Below are 16,478 nucleotides of genomic sequence, written 5' to 3' on the forward strand. Positions count from 1 at the left end.
ACCAATTATCTGTACGAAATTTCCTTAAAACACCTCGCTGTCATTCATTATTTGATGCTACATGATGTCCATTAATTTATCGACAGATTGTTTCGGTGTTCGCTGCCTTATTTGATTTTTTTAAAAACCCACCAAGACTATTACAATCAGTCTGAAGAAGGGTCTTGACCCGAAACGTCACCCATTCCTTCTCTCCTGAGATGTTGCCTGACCTGCTGAGTTACTCCAGCATTTTGTGAATAAATCGATTTGTACCAGCATCTGCAGTTATTTTCTTATATTACAATTCTGAGTAGGCAGCGTGTTGCTACAACAAACTTTCTTGAGAGGAGTGTTTATTGAGCATGTTATTCAAAATCAACACGGAGGCTGTTGTCGCTTCACTTAGGCTCCCCCTTGTTAAAAGACAAGCCAATATATCCTTGATCTGTAAACTTTTTCAAGCAACGTAAAGCTAAACGCAATTTTAAAACTAGCTGGGAAATTATTTTTTGATGCAATTTGACACAATGATTTTTTTTTTTACTTCCCCGAGATGCAGGCGATCGAGTGAAACGTCGGTGACAACGTTCAAGGCGGGAACATGTAGCATTCATAGTTCAGAGGGATTCGACCAGAGCTGGAGAGAATGGGTCGGCGCTGAGCATCCGAGCCCTGGAAATTCGGAGCGACGTTAACCGAGACCCTGCTGTTTATTGTGAAGTTAATGTTGGAATTGATTGCTGAAAAAGGGATCGAGGAGTTGGCCAACAAATTAAAAGCAGGATTTGGGTAAAGGAACAATAACACACGGCAAATCCGCAGCCATGCGTCTGACTAGAAACCAACAGGAGAATCTCCACCCCATCAGCTTCTTGTGCACAAGGCGTCGCTTTGTAAGTATCTAATCCGCAACCAACACCATTTTCGTGGCATTGAGGGATAAACGGACGATTAAATCGCAACTTTTTCTCGCGGCCCATCTTTCCTAATCCCCTGTGTGGCCAAACAAAAGCCCCCCGCGCTAATCTGCCGAGTCCAAAAGACTTGAGAATTTGGGCAAAAGATGATCTAAACGACTTATTTTGTTGGAAACTAATGTAGTCTGACAAGCAAAGAGGACTCGCAGGCGCCCGGCCCGGGACAGTTATTGATCATGTTACAAGACAGTTATTAAAGAGAAGGCGAACAAAGAACGACCACTTTGGGAATTGGAGGCCAATTCACTGGATGTGTTCAAGAGATTGTTAGATTTAGCTCTTGGGGCTAACGGAATCAAGGGATATGGGGGAAAAAAGCAGGAACGGGGTCCTGTTTTTGGATGATCAGCCCTGATCACATTGAATGGTGGTGCTAGCTCGAAGGGCCGAATGGCCTACTCCCGCACCTATTTTCTATGTTTCTAGGTTCCATTTCTGGAGTCACCCTATATTTTCCAATAAGAAGAATGAAAGTTTCGGTCTGAAGAAGGGTCTCGACCCGAAACTTCTCTCCCGAGATGCTGCCTGACCCGCTGAGTTACTCCAGCATTTTGTGAATAAATGAAAGTTTCGGGGTTCGTTTTTACATTCTTGATTAGTCAAGTCAAGTCAAGTCAAGTCAATTTTATTTGTATAGCACATTTAAAAACAACCTACGTTGACCAAAGTGCTGCACATCTGATTAGGAAAAAAAAAAGAAACATACAGTGGCAGGCAGCCAAACACAACGGTGCTGGTGTCAGGGGTTGTGGGGAGAAGGCAGGAGAATGGGGTTAGGAGGGAGAGAGAGAGAGACCAGCCACGATTGGATGGCGGGGCAGACTTGATGGGCGGAATGGCCTAATTCTGCTCCTATCACTTATGAATTTACCTCAGTGAAAAGTTATTTGGTTTAAGCCACTTGGCAATGTGTCCGTGATGTGTGCGATTTTGTGTATATTTCTCGGTACACACAGATCTTCGCACTCTCCCCAGCTCAGAATGAAAGGGAGCTCGCCGCCAGTTGCCAATCTAAGTTGAGTCATAAACATCGACAGGGCAGTCCATCTTCTCCGAAGTTGTCTCTCCAAAGCCGATAATCCACCTGCGACAACCCCTCCCAAACAAGACAGCGGGTACTTTCTCGGGAAGACAAAACGCACAGAGTTTAATTGTGTCAGGATATTACATTCGCGCAGCAAGAGACACCAATGTGTGCAAGATACATCTTCTGGATGCACTGGGACGCATCCTCAGTGATGTGACCTGGGGGTCATCGGGTCTCACAACCTCAGACACCCTCGCCCAGGTTGACCAGGCCCCGACTTGCGTCCCAGCAAAAAAAAAGAAAGACCCACCTACAAAAACTGTGATGTAATTTTACACCAGAATTGATAACACGTGTTATCCGGCCGGCCAATATTAGAGAGCACGAGAGGGAAAAGACTTCTCTCCACGAACATAAATATCAACATGTCAAATGTTTTGTTGCAGGTTTAGAAATGTATCTCCCAACGGCGCTACTCAATGTCTATAGTTTGCAAGCACTTTCCACCTCTAAAGTTTCCTTTTAATATAAATGGTCATCGCACACTCTATTTTTGCGGCTAAGGTCGCAAAAAAAAAAGACAATTAACTTGGCAATCGCAAGGGCAAGGTCGATTTCCTTGGTGTTTCTTTGTCGAAGAGTTGGTGTGACCATTGTACGAGCGAGATCCACCCTCAGTCTCCAGCTGGCGTGCCTTGCTTGATTGGACACCTTCTTTAAGGCCAAGTGTGACAACTTTGATATTCAAGAATGAGACTTTTTCTTTCCTTCTTGCACAGAAAAAAAGTTATGGAGATGAGGCAGGGAAGTGAAATTGAACAGACCAGCCAAGATCTCAGTGAATAACGGAGCAGGTAAGAGGGGTCACATCGTCTATCACTGCATCCAACTCTCGCCTGAAGAAGGGTCCCGACCGTTTCCCTTCGTTCATGCTGCCTGGCCCGCTGACTTGCATTTTGTTTTACTCAAGATTCCAGCGTCTGCAGTTCCTTGCCTTCTTTATGCCCCATCTCCTGTTCTTTTCATCCTCCCTCGCTGAATATTTCTTCCGCCCCGGTTGCAAAGACACCCCTTGAATGCCCAAGACTTCATTCAGGATTTCAAGCTGCAAGGAATGGCCATGGGAACAAGTTTCCCCAACGCAAGATTGTGTTGCGTTAGGCACCTTTTCACACTTCTGGTTTTCCTCCCCACCGTCTCTCACTCAGTCTGAAGAAGGGTCTCGACCCGGAACGTCCCCTACTCCTTTTCTCCAGAGATGCTGCCTGCCTCGCTGACCTATTCCAGCAGTTTGTGTCTGTTTTCGGTGTAAAACCAGCAGTTCCTTCCTACACAACATTGTCTGTTGGGACTTGACTGGTTATCAGCATGAAACGGTCACCTTGCCAATGCCACCATACCCTTACTTAACGTCACTTATTTTTAACAAGGATTCCAAGCGCTTACTGTTTTAATTTTACTTTAGACTGTAGAGTCCGGCCCATCGGGTCGCGCCAGCCACGACCACCGTTCACGACCAGCACTAGTTGAGCTCCAAGCAGCTATGGAGTAGTGTAATACTAGCCAACACACTAGGGGCTATTTACAATGTTACCGAAGCCAATTAACCTACAAACCTTTGGAGTATGGGAGTGGACCGGAGCACCGGGAAAAAAAATAAAGAGAACTAACTCCGAACAGCCAAGCACCCGTTGTCAGGATGGAACCCGGGTCTCTGGCGCCGCTGCTTGTTTTAAACAACCTAGAATGTCTAAATGAGCACAATTTCAACATGCCTGACCTTCCTTGATCAGGTACACAATCTGAACTACTTTCTCACCATTCAATTCAGCTTTCACCAGAATCTATATCCACCCCTTAGTTCCAACCCAAGTTATAATGATGAACATGCTGTTATGAACTTGATTTGAACCAAATGTTGATCTTTCACTAGAACAGTAAAATTAGAGATTCAACGTGTTTTAAGCAAACGTAAAGGCAGGAAAGGGGTTGTTGTTAAGAGTGGAGGTCTGTGATCTTCTCAAAGACAAGAGAGTTAAAACAGTAAGGATGATGCCAGGTATAAGATGCTGGTAATTGGGCAAAGTGCTAATCACAATAGTAATTTTTTTTACACTGCCATTCCTTGGCTTCATGCAATCCATCTTCAGTTCTTTTCTTCTGTCTCTCTTTTAACGACCGTGGATGAATGGGCAATTACATCCACTACAACCCGAACTGACTGCTAATCACCCTCCACGGGACCACAGTGCCCTCCATAATGTTTGGGACAAAGACCCATCATTTATTTATTTGCCTCTGTGCTCCACAATTTGAGATTTGTAATAGAAAAAATCACATGTGGTTAAAGTGCACATTGTCAGATTTTAATAAAGGCCATTTTTGTACATTTTGGTTTCATCATGTAGAAATTACAGCCGTGTTGATACATAGTCCACCCCATTACAGGGCACCATAATGTTTGGGACACAGCAATTTAATGTAAATGAAAGTAGTCATGTTTAATATTTTGTTGCATATCCTTTGCATGCAATGATTGCTTGAAGTCTGCGATTCATGGACATCACCAGTTGCTGGGTGTCTTCTTTGGTGATGCTCTGCCAGGTCTATATTGCAGCCATCTTTAACTTATGCTTGTTTTGGGGGCTAGAACCCTTCAGTTTTCCCTTCAGCATATAAAAGGCATGCTCAATTGGGTTCAAATCGGGTGATTGACTTGGCCACTCAAGAATTGACCATTTTTTAGCTTTGAAAAACTCTTTTGTTGCTTTAGCAGTATGTTTGGGATCATTGTCTTGCTGTAGAATGAACTGCCGGCCAATGAGTTTTGAGGCATTTGTTTGAACTTGAGCAGATAGGATGTGTCTATACACTTCAGAATTCATTATGCTACTACCATCAGCAGTTGTATCATCAATGAAGATAAGTGAGCCAGTACCTTCAGCAGCCGTACATGCCCAGGCAATAACACCCCCACCATCATGTTTCACAGATGAGGTGGTATGCTTTGGATCTTGGCCAGTACCTTCTCTCCTCCATACTTTGCTCTTGCCATCACTCTGATACAAGTTAATCTTCACCTCATCTGTCCACAAGACGTTTTTCCAGAACTGTGGTTGCTCTTTTAAGTACTTCTTGGCAAACTGTAACCTGGCCATCCTATTTTTTGCAGCTAACCAGTGGTTTGCATCTTGCAGTATAGCCTCTGTATTTCTGTTCACGAAGTCTTCTGCAGACAGTGGTCATTGACAAATCCACACCTGACTCCTGAAGAGTGTTTCTGATCTGTCGGACAGGTGTTTGGGGATTTTTCTTTATTATAGAGAGAATTCTTCTGTCATCAGCTGTGGAGGTCTTCCTTGGCCTGCCAGTCCCTTTGCGATTAGTAAGCTCACTAGTGCTCTCTTTCTTCTTAATGATGTTCCAAACAGTTGATTTTGGTAAGCCTAAGGTTTGACTGTTGTCTCTAACAGTTTTATTCTTGTTTCTCACTCATAATGGCTTCTTTGACTTTCATTGGCACAACTTTTGTCCTCATGTTGATAAACAGCAATAAAAGTTTCCAAAGGTTTCCAATGGAAAGACTGGAGGAAAGACTCCGTGCTGAGTGCTCTTTTATACCTGCATTAAGGCAGCATTTAAACAGACCTGAACAATTACAAACACCTGTGAAGCCACATTATGGTGCCCTGAAATGGGGGGACTATGCATAAACACAGCTGTAATTGCCACATGGTGAAACCAAAATATATAAAAATCCCTTTAATAAAATCTGACAATGTGCACTTTAACCACATATGATTTTTTTCTATTACAAATCTCAAACTGTGGAGTGCAGAGGCAAATAAATAAATGATGGGCGTTTGTCCCAAACATTATGGAGGGCACTGTACATGGGCAGGGTTGGAGAGATATGGGTTAAACGCAGGCAGGTGGGACTAGTGTAGCTGGGACATGTTGGCCGTCATGTTTGGGCAAGTTGGGCCGAAGGGCCTGTTTCCAGGCTGTATCACTCTATGACTCTCTAATTGAGTTAGAGCTCCCATTATGTGCGGCAGACTTTGACAATTATTCTGCCGCTGCCTTTGATACTTTCACCACACTCTTCTGTTTTTTTTTTCAAATTTCATTCAAGCATTTTATTGCCCATCCCTAGTTGCCCTTGAGGTGGTGAGGTGCCTTCTTGAATTGCTGCGGCCCTTGAGGTGTGGGTGTACCCACAATGTTGTTTGGGAGAGAGTTTCACGATTTTCACCCAGTGAAGGAAAGGCGATATATTTCCAAGTCAGGATGGTGTGCAGCTTAGAGGCCAACATCAAGATGATGATTAGAAGTTTATCATTACAGGTTTTCTCACAATAAAACTACTGCAATGCTCTCCTGCTCAGTTTCCAAACTTCCACCTTCCACCTCCGAGGATGTCATTAAGCTGGAAAGGATACAGGAAAGATCCACCACCACCGGCTGGATAGATTGGCACTTCTTTTCCCTGGCGGGTAGGACGCTGAAGGGTGACCTTATAGAGGTCTACAAAATCACGAGAAGCATTCATAAAGTGAATAGTGAGATGTCTTTTTCACAGGGTAGGGGATTCCAGGATGAGAGGGCACAAGTTTAAAATAAGTGGGGAAAGAATGAACAGAGACCCGAGGAGCAAATTCTTTACACAGAGGGTGGTGCTTATGTGGAATGAACTGCCAGAGAAAGCAGTAGAGGAGGTACATTGGTGATGTTTAAGACAATCAGACAGATACATGAATACGAAAGGTTTAGAAAATGGTTGAAAGGCAAATATATATAAAACCTGGTTGGCATGGATGGGTTGGGTTGAAGGGACAGTTTTCATGCTGTATCAATGACCCAAGTTTAACTAAAACTCTGATGCATGCATTGTAACACATTCAACCATCATTACTGTTTACAGTGCAGTATCCTTTCAATTTTCAAACTATCTTGCTTATATTCCAATTCAGATTGGTGATCTGAAATGCTTGCCATCTCTCTTGGGGATGCATTGGTGATATGAAATACGTTATCTTGTTTTCCTGGTGCAATTGAGTGCAAGAGGGGAGTTTCCACTCAAGAGCCTGCATGGCCTGTGTTTAATGACACTGACAAGGATACCCTATTTTCACAGTTTTCTAGAGCTATTCTGAAATGTAGACCCATTTACAGTTTTATAGCACCTGGACGAGCAATTTATGAGCTCAAATTCTGAAACGTGAAAATAAATTCAATGCACTCGGCATTTTGAAACTGACAGAAGCAACTGTGCATGAAAAGAGCTAAATCATCACTAGCAAGTGCATTCAGGGAAGGGTATCTACTTCTACCAGCTGTGGTCCATGCAACCTTTGTTCAGGACACATGGCTGAGTCTCTCCCTTTCCAGAAGTTTAATTCATGGCAATTGACAATTTACTACCAATTTAAACATAGGGACTGATGGGTGACGAAAAAGGACAAGGCTCAGCAAGTCCACTTCTTATTGTTCGATAGTCACAGCATAATGGATCTGCCCGGCTGCCTAAAATTGGCAGAAATAAGGAACTGCAGATGTGGTTTGCACAAAAGGATACATAATGCTGGAGTAACTCAGCGGGTCAGGCAGCATCTCTGAAGAACAGTCTTCAGCCTGAAGAAGGGTCCCAACCCGAAACGTCACCTGTCCATGTTCTCCAGGGATGCTGTCTAAACTGGCTGAGTTACTCCAGCACTTTTCTTTTTGCCTGAAATTGGTGCATGGAATGCACTGCTTCGGGTGATGGTGGCGGCAGATACGATAGGGGCATATAAAAGGCTTTTGGATAGACATGTAGATATACTGGGGAATGTTGGGATATGGATCACATGCAGACAAAAAAAAATAGTTTAAATTGGAATCATGTTTGTCACGTGGACCTTTGGGCCTGTTCCTGTGCTGTACTGTTCTATGTTCCAAATCACTGTTGGTGGTACCCACCTACATTAAACTATTTCCGATATGGAAAACTTTCAGGAACCTACAGTTCCAAAGATGTGACCCATGAGCCTGACCAAGGTCTGCACCTCCAGCAGCTCCAAACAGTGGTAAGAGAACTATTTAAGTAGATTTGAATAACTATGCTAACAAAAATTAAAAAATTAAACTCAATTAAAAGCACTGCAAATAATTATTAAAAATAATGGAAAACAAAACACATCCACTTACCTTCGTCTACCTTTCTTCACAGGGTGGGTAATCCTCGTACAATGAACAAAGTCAGGGTTCTTACTCCAGTTTGCCTTGGCATGAAGCTGACGGAGTAAATACAAAGTGTACCTGGACACCAGTACTCTGTTGCTGGGCTCTGTGGTAAGTTGAGCCATAGAGAGGCCAGTCAGATGTGTCAGACCTGTTGGCTGCAGGTAAACGTTTTCCTAGCCAATGGAACTGTTGACAAATGTGGCAACCCATCTCCACCATGTCCGTTAGCCTGATGGAGACAAAAGTTTTACTTTGTTATTTTCCAAACCGAAATTTGAAGACCAGCAACATCTATTTTACAATTATATTATGTCATAATATTCCCCTACCTTATGCAACATGCATTCAGGACATGTCCTAAAGTTCATGAAAAATAGTTGTTATATTCTAAGAAATAGTGTACTTGCACATCTTAATAAATAATATCTTAATGTCAACTTGAACAAACCATTAATTATATACTGTCTTGAAAATACAAGTACACCTATATGTAAAATGATTTTAGTCTGCTATTGTTCTGTAGGATATAACCAAGCAAGCAGTACAAGGTGAAGATCCTTTGATTATGGTGGTTGTTGAAGAGCGGGGTGGCACAGTGGTAGAGATGCTGCCTCACAGCGCCAGACCCGGGTTCGATCCTGTCTATGGGTGCTGTCTGTACGGAGTTTGTACATTCTCCCCGTGACCACGTGGGTTTTGTCCGGGTGCTTCGGTTTCCTCCCACATTCCAAAGACGTCCCTGCTGACTCGGTGGGCCAAAGGGCCTGTTTCGACACCATATCTCTGAATCTAAAAAACACTAACATTAAAGCAAGTGTAATCACAATCACAAAATTATTGCAGATGTAGTTGGGCCATCCATCAGGAATGGCCCTGATGTCTCTCAATGTATCTGGTGAGCTATTAAATCGTTCTAGGAATTCCATCCCCACAACCCTTTAAATGAGTCCATTCCATGTTCCCTGCAAAGTACTTCCCGAATCTGATATTTGCCTTGAGTGAAAACGGGTGCCAGGTTAATTCCCCCCCCCCTCCCCAGTTGCCTCATAAATGCATTCAAGACCAAACTATCCAAGTCTCTCAATGCAACTCATATTGAAATAGTTATGTGCCTCTTGAACTGTCTACAATATCTGCTGCTCCATGTGCTTATGTGAACAGAATTGGATATATTGCACAATATATTGTCTCACCAGCATACTTTTCAAGGTGTAGTTAGAATGGTGCAGACAGGCTGTGTTATTTGGCAAGACAAATCGTTGTCATATCTGTACCAGTAAGACACGTTAAATGCCAATCACCAACAATTGATAGCACTTTTATTCCACCCTCATTCTTAACTAATTCAATCAAATTCAGAGCACGTGATCTCCTTTCACATCCCTTCAGATATTTTTGTAATCACATTTTAAACATTTTGCTCCAGTATCTAAAACCTGGCATGGTACTTTACAAGTTGTCTCCTCACTACAATGACTATTCTAGTTGATAATCTGCAAAATTGAACTTGCATGGGGTTCGTCAATGTGAAATGGAAACAAGATCATGGCCATCCCATTCAGCCTTAAATACAACCCTCACTTCCGCCTTCACCCTGAGATCATTCCTCCAAGTACATGTTTCGTTTTTGTACCTCCTCTTTTAATTCATAAGGAACTTTGTCAAAAGTGTTTTGGAATGTGTAACCATTTGTCACTTAGATAATTCAAGATTGGTCAAGAAGGTCCTTTAATTTCATGCCCTGTTATCACTGTAAACATTGTTGGCTACTTTAGATGTTAAATTTCATAATTCTTCTTCAGGTAATTGAATAGAATTCAGTTCCACTCTACTCCCTTCATCCCGACAGTGCATTGCTCTGTCTTCAATCGGCAACCAAAGTGGCCTGCAACACTTTTTGCCATCTTTAAAAAAGGAGTGCCATTGACATCCATAAAGCTGTACATGGTTTGATTTAACTCACTGGTTAAACTCAGTTTATGGAGTAAAACTGCAAGGCAATGTTTGTGGCTCATATGCACTGTTCTTTGATTTGTAATTCTTCGCCAACTGCCCACTGGCATCATAAAACAAGCAGCAGATATTTAGCCTCAAAGTACGTTCTGATGCACAAATTTCAACGTACTTTGAGGCTAAATATCTGCTGCTTGTTTTATGATGCCAGTGGGCAGTTGGCGAAGAATTACAAATCAAAGAAATTTGTCAATAAGTTAAACCAGGTATTCTGCACCATTTTAGAAAAATAATATTCATCCTGACATGTTTAATAGTGTTTTGCAGTGAAACATGCATTCTAATGTTGTTTAGATTAGTTACAAAATCTAATTTTGAAAATAAGGTGGGTAATATATATATATATATATATATATATTATATATATATATATTATATATATATATATGAGCAGGTGAAAACTAGGTTTCTAAAATTTGCATTGGCTTTCTCTCTACAACAGATGTTCAATCAGCCAATCTGTCCAAGGTCAATTTGATAATCACCAATCAATATAGAAATTAACATTGGTATTCACTGGTCAGTTAAGCACTTAAAAGCTCTTTACTGCTCTGCAAAACTCAATTGGTGATCAATGGCACCACAATGTAGCTTTTCAACTTTAAGAAACAGATGACAACATAGCATGTGCTACCAAAAGCACAATACTGAAAAAGTTAAAAGACTTCCTGATTACCAAATTCGATCTCCCCGTTCACCTATAACCCAAAGGGTCACGGACATTGTGTAGAGGTCAACAGATGAGGCTAGCCCTTGGAAAACAAATCTACAGATCAGTCACCCAAAATCAGCTTTTCTATCCGTCAGGGCTGAAGGATACAACTGTTTAAGATAAAATGTTGGTCATTTTGAAAAGGATCGCACAAAGTAATGACAATCATCAATTAAATAAACTGTTGCGCCAAATGAGTTACTTGTTTAAGTATTTCACATGAACGAGCAATGGCTTTTAAATCTTATTGGCAAAATATTGTGTGATTTTGTAGGTCTTTTCAGTTAAGGTGTACAATCCATTTCAACATAGAAGACCTAAAAATGCTTTCCTCCCCAAGCTTAATTAATTCTATGACTAAAACAATGAATAAATGACCATCAAAATGTAGAAACAAGGAACTGCAGATGCTGGTTTATAAAAGACACAAAGTGCTGGAGTAACTAGAATAAATAACCACCGCCAGCTAATGCACTTTGTAAATATAGCCCCCAATACCTGTTTCTCAAATGGCTCTTTCAGCTCCTGTTTATCACAAATAAGAGCTGTTTCGCTGCCTTGCATTCTCTGGAAGATTTCTAGACTATGGATTTCTCCATTGATTTAATTTTTGTTATGGCTGTGACAAGCTGCAAGTGTTGGACTGGAAGCTCGCTTCTGTTAGCTCAACTCCCTCACAAAAGAAATCTGGATCACAGTACTCCACTGGATAAATGCTGAGAAAAGTAACGAGATATAAACTCTCTCGTAAAAACTACCCATATGAAAACAGTTGCGATGCATCACGCTTTTGAAGGATTTATTTTCACTGGTATTGTATTATTGTAAGCATTAAAATATAAGCAATTACAATTTCTTTTTCACTTTTTTAACAAAAAAGTTTATTGCAAAACAAGGAACATGAATTACTACGGTATATGTTCTGTATACTCACAGTTCTTAGTAATTTTATACACTACAGAAAGTTAGTTTTCTACCCAATGTGCAAGATTGGATAAGTATTATACTTAAATTTATCAATATTTTCAGATTATTAGCACAGTTATTTTCTGTTCAGAGAATAGCCACAAAAATTGAGGAACTGAACATATTTTTAATACTTTCTCTTTACAAAATTTACTATTTTCATTCTTCAGGAACATTAAAGGTTCTACATTGGTCTGGTTCACAGAACAATGCACAACATTGAGTTATTCTGAGGAAGAACTATAGCGCTTTACATCTATTAAAGTAAAAAAAAACAAATAATACACAGCACATTAAATAGATTAAGATATTAAGTGGTGAATTGCTATTGTAATGATTTTGATTTAAAAAAATACTCAAAAGGTCATGTTTGCAAATTTGTTTGTACATTTTAAGTGAAACTTGTTAATTTGCTATTGCTCTTAGAACGTATGATAATTAAACCTTGCAATCTTGACAAATAATCTCTCCTCTTCCAAACTTACTAATTTTGGTAGTAATTACAACATTGCTTTCTAAATGTGCTTATTTCTTCATTTGGACTTAATCAAAGATTTTGAACCAAAAAAGTAGGACTGCCCGAACACTACCCTCCTTTCTTTGCTATTCAACAGCAAGCAAGAGGAACAATTCAGCAGATCAGTGCTCGTTTTGTCCTTGCTTGAATTGTTCTGCCATCATGAGGTGATCTTAGTAGTCCAAGATCAAGAAAGGTGGTTTGCTGAAACAGCGAGTATTGGTAGAAAGAGATTCAGAGTCGGGTGCCCTGAATAATGGCTTAGTCTTCTGCATTAATCACTGTCTCACTGTATTAAAACTGGGGAGTTTCGGTAGAAAAAAGATGATCAATTATTGCTTAGAGCTGAAAAAGTAATTAAAAACTGAATTTGTTATTCCATCACTATAGCCTCTGTTACCTTTTTGAAACAAGAGATAAAGCTCAGATAATGAATGTGTCTTTAGCTGCAGTTGAAACTGTGCATTCAATGAAGTCAAATTAACTAAATATGAACAGTTTCCCCTTGGTTCCTTTCTCAACTCCTTCTGGAATTAATTCCAGATCCCCTGAGTAGAAGCCAAATTATGTCGTTACCACAAACGTGCCCTGAGCAGTAGAGCTTCTAGTATGGACTAACCATTGAAAGACAGATGGAGCATGCAGGGTTAAGGAAAAGGCAGTGGCCAGTTATGGTGCCTCAACGTTTGCTGAGGTCACTTAACTTAGTTAAGCCAGAAAAGAACAGAAATTCCTGTCTCGTTTTGGACCACAGAAAATGGCACATTCCTCCAAGCCATGAAGGAGCTCCATGAAAATAATTTGAAGATGATAGTTAAATTTTTCTCACCGACATATTCAGTACAAATCTTTCTCCTTACTATTTAAGATTAATAAAATATTTATAAGCAGCACATTCCAAACATTGAATAACCTGGACTGTTTATTTGCTAGCTTTTGGTTAAATTTTCTGAACTGAAATCTCCAGCTTATTTTTGCATCATAAAATGCTGACAGCTCTCCCATACCTCAAGTAGATTTTCTCCATTTCCCCCTTACATAGACTGCTTTTGAATGGAGAGTAGAAATCATTAGCTGATTCTTTTAGCTGTAGTATTCATATTTTTATCCACTGCTGTTCATCAATTCGACCTTGCCTAGGAACTAATCACGAAACACTTCCAGTATGGTTCTATCCTACACTGATTATTAATTGCACAAAGGCTAGAGGACATAGCTTTAATGTGAGAGGAGCAAAGTTTAAAGGAGATGTGCAGGACAAGTTCTGTTTTTACACTGAGGGTGGTGAGAGCCTGGAACGCACTGCCAGGGGTGGAAGTGGTGGCAGATGTGATCGTGGCATTGGAGGCTTTGAAATAGGCACATGAACATGCATGGAACGAAGGGATATGGATCACATGCAGGCAGAGGAGATTAGTTTATCTGTAGGTTCGGCACAGACATTGTAGACGGAAGGCCTGATCTTGTGCTCTACTGTTCCATGTTCTAATCAACTGAACTTTCAAGCAGCCCACAGTAATATTAACTCATGAATTGTCCTTGTTTTACATTCCATTAGCGACACCAGCCCTTTATGCCACATGGCACAAGCTTTCTGTAACTTCGCGATTGTCTTCATATCTTGACGTGCAGATCCATAGTTACTATAAATGGTCTTTAGGAGGAAAAAGACTCCCTTGCATAAAATCAATAATTTTAGCAGTTACAATCATGAAAGTATCCAGTGATACTTTCAAACTGTTGTCACCTACTTTCAATCTTAAATATTAAAGTATAGGTGTAAACAATATACAGAGATATTTATACAATTCACTGGAAAACCAAGAGATATAAATTGCAACAATCAGGATATATGCACTGCACAAGACACAATTTGTAAGTGCAACTACAGCTCTGTTTGAATTTTCATTATAGCAAGTGTCTTAGTGCCATCCTTGGAGTTTTCTGAAGCAAATCCAAACAAATATTCTGCAAATAAAAGCAGTATTTTTGTTTTAGAAAGACATTCCATTGATGTACAATTTTGAGCTATAAAAAACAGCCAAATATTTTCAGTATAAACACCTACATTTAATTTAACCTTTTTTAAATGCACTGGCATGGGAGTGGGGTGCATTTCAAAGGTGCATGGGTCAGTAAAGCAATGCAGCACACTTTTAAGAATGTGTTCACTAAAGATGCTCCCAGCTTTTCCACTTCTATTGCAACAGTTGGCAAATGATAAAAAATAAAGTACAGTACAAAAGAAATACAGACAAAAGATCAATCTCATAACAAAGTCAGAATATCAGTCAGTACTATTTAAAGATTAGTATGAAATTAGGCAGTAATAAATGGTTAACCAGTGCAAAAGGGAGTCAGTGTGCCTTGCTTGGTCTATAAATTTCTAAAAATGGACCCTCATGGCCAATTAAAAAGGCGCAAGAGCAGTGAAATAATGCTTAACCAAAACGATAGGAAAACATGTACATATCTGTTCTAATTCTTGGTGGATAATGGGAAAATTAGGACATGACATCTGAAGAACAATCCAATAGGTTGCTCCTTCAGAAGTATAATGCAACACTAGACATAGAAGATAACATACCATGCCTTTTTTGAAAAGGCATGTACAACAAATAGGTAAAGTTATGAGCAGGCACTACATACAAAAGAACCATACCTTTCAGTTTTTCAGCATTGGAAACCACAAAACTGAAGAAAGGAAACAGAAAAGGGAGGAGAAAGCATATCCATTTTTCTTTCTTAAATCAGAGTTTAAAAATCACTGGTTTTGCACATTTGAGTTACACTTAACCTTACACAATAGTTGCAGCAAGAATGTCTGCATTTCTTGGAATGCCATTTTAAAGAAATGCCATAATGCTACCAAGTCAAATTACGGTATTTAGACATTTACAATAGACATGGAGCAATTTGTCTGAAAAGATTGCCACATGTACAAAAACAAATAAATACTGTAAACAAAAAAGGCAATTTTGAATCAGATTGTTTCTTTCCCTAAAAAAACAGCCAATCTTTGCCTTTAGTTTTGCAAATATCCTACGAATCATAACATCCCTGTCTTGTCATATCCACTGTGAATCTTGCTGACAATTCCAGTCCTCTAGGTGCTTGACAAAAGAAGGGACACAGGAGATGTCATCTTCTTAGTTTTGCATCTTCTTTTAATCTCCAGATCATTAGTTCCATACAGGCACTAGCATCTTCACTGGAATCATGTCCTTCAACTAGGTAATGGAAATAAGAAAAATAATTAATGAAGAAATTCACTTTTACAGTTGTCCAAATTTGATGAACCCTTCAACAACGAAAGCACTGTACCTAATTAAGTTTTATAACAACGGTGTTATTTCTCAAGGGAATGTTTGAGAATCTGCTATAATAAACACAAAAATGGCTGGAAATGCTCAGTAGGCTAGGTTGCATTTGTGGGAATAGGAACAGAATTAACATTTCAGATCCAAGGTAAAGAATGCTCTGGTGAAGTGTCTTCTACCCGAAACATTAACTCTGTTACTCTGCCCAGATACGATCTGACTTGTTGAATGTTCCCAACATTTTCTGCTTTTATTTTATAGTTGCAACTTGACTGATTTCCAATAATGCCCATCTATCATTCAAGAAATATTATTTGAGCCGATCTCTTTCCAGCACTAACCAATGAAAAGTGTTGCAATTGTGGTTCAAGGTTTGGCATTGCCCTATTCATAGTAACATTATTCAATAATTAAAGATTCCCACAAATTTCTGAATAATAAATTCTAAAACTCTAAATATAATGCCTATTCAGTACAAAGGAATTTTCAAAAGCTTCTGCGTTTTGGCTTGATTACTTGTTGCTTTCCATAGAAGGATTGTAGCCTCGATATTCCAGCAAATATAAATCAATGATAGACCAGCTCTTTAAAATCAAATTGATTAATGGATTGCATCCAAGCTTTTCGGAGCTGCAGAAATGATTTTTGTTTTCCGTTCAACTACGCACATTTCCCATCTACAGTCGTCTGCAGCTTAGTATCCTGAAGGATGATGGGATGTCACTGGCACAACAATGTC

The 16,478-nt window shown here is 39.9% G+C and overlaps 1 protein-coding gene across 1 annotated transcript in view; it reads right to left on the bottom strand.

The window, feature by feature from the left end:
* Window positions 1–11,757: 11,757 nt before the first annotated feature.
* Window positions 11,758–16,478, bottom strand: part of rexo1 (REX1, RNA exonuclease 1 homolog) — a 61,175-nt gene continuing 56,454 nt past the window's right edge. The window contains exon 16 of the mRNA XM_078423599.1: window positions 11,758–15,649. Within this exon, the coding sequence (XP_078279725.1) occupies window positions 15,561–15,649 (89 nt within the window). The 3' untranslated portion in view covers window positions 11,758–15,560. The remainder of the gene's footprint in view (window positions 15,650–16,478) is intronic.

Source organism: Rhinoraja longicauda, chromosome 28, assembly GCF_053455715.1.
Source record: "Rhinoraja longicauda isolate Sanriku21f chromosome 28, sRhiLon1.1, whole genome shotgun sequence".
Classification (NCBI taxonomy): domain Eukaryota; kingdom Metazoa; phylum Chordata; class Chondrichthyes; order Rajiformes; family Arhynchobatidae; genus Rhinoraja; species Rhinoraja longicauda.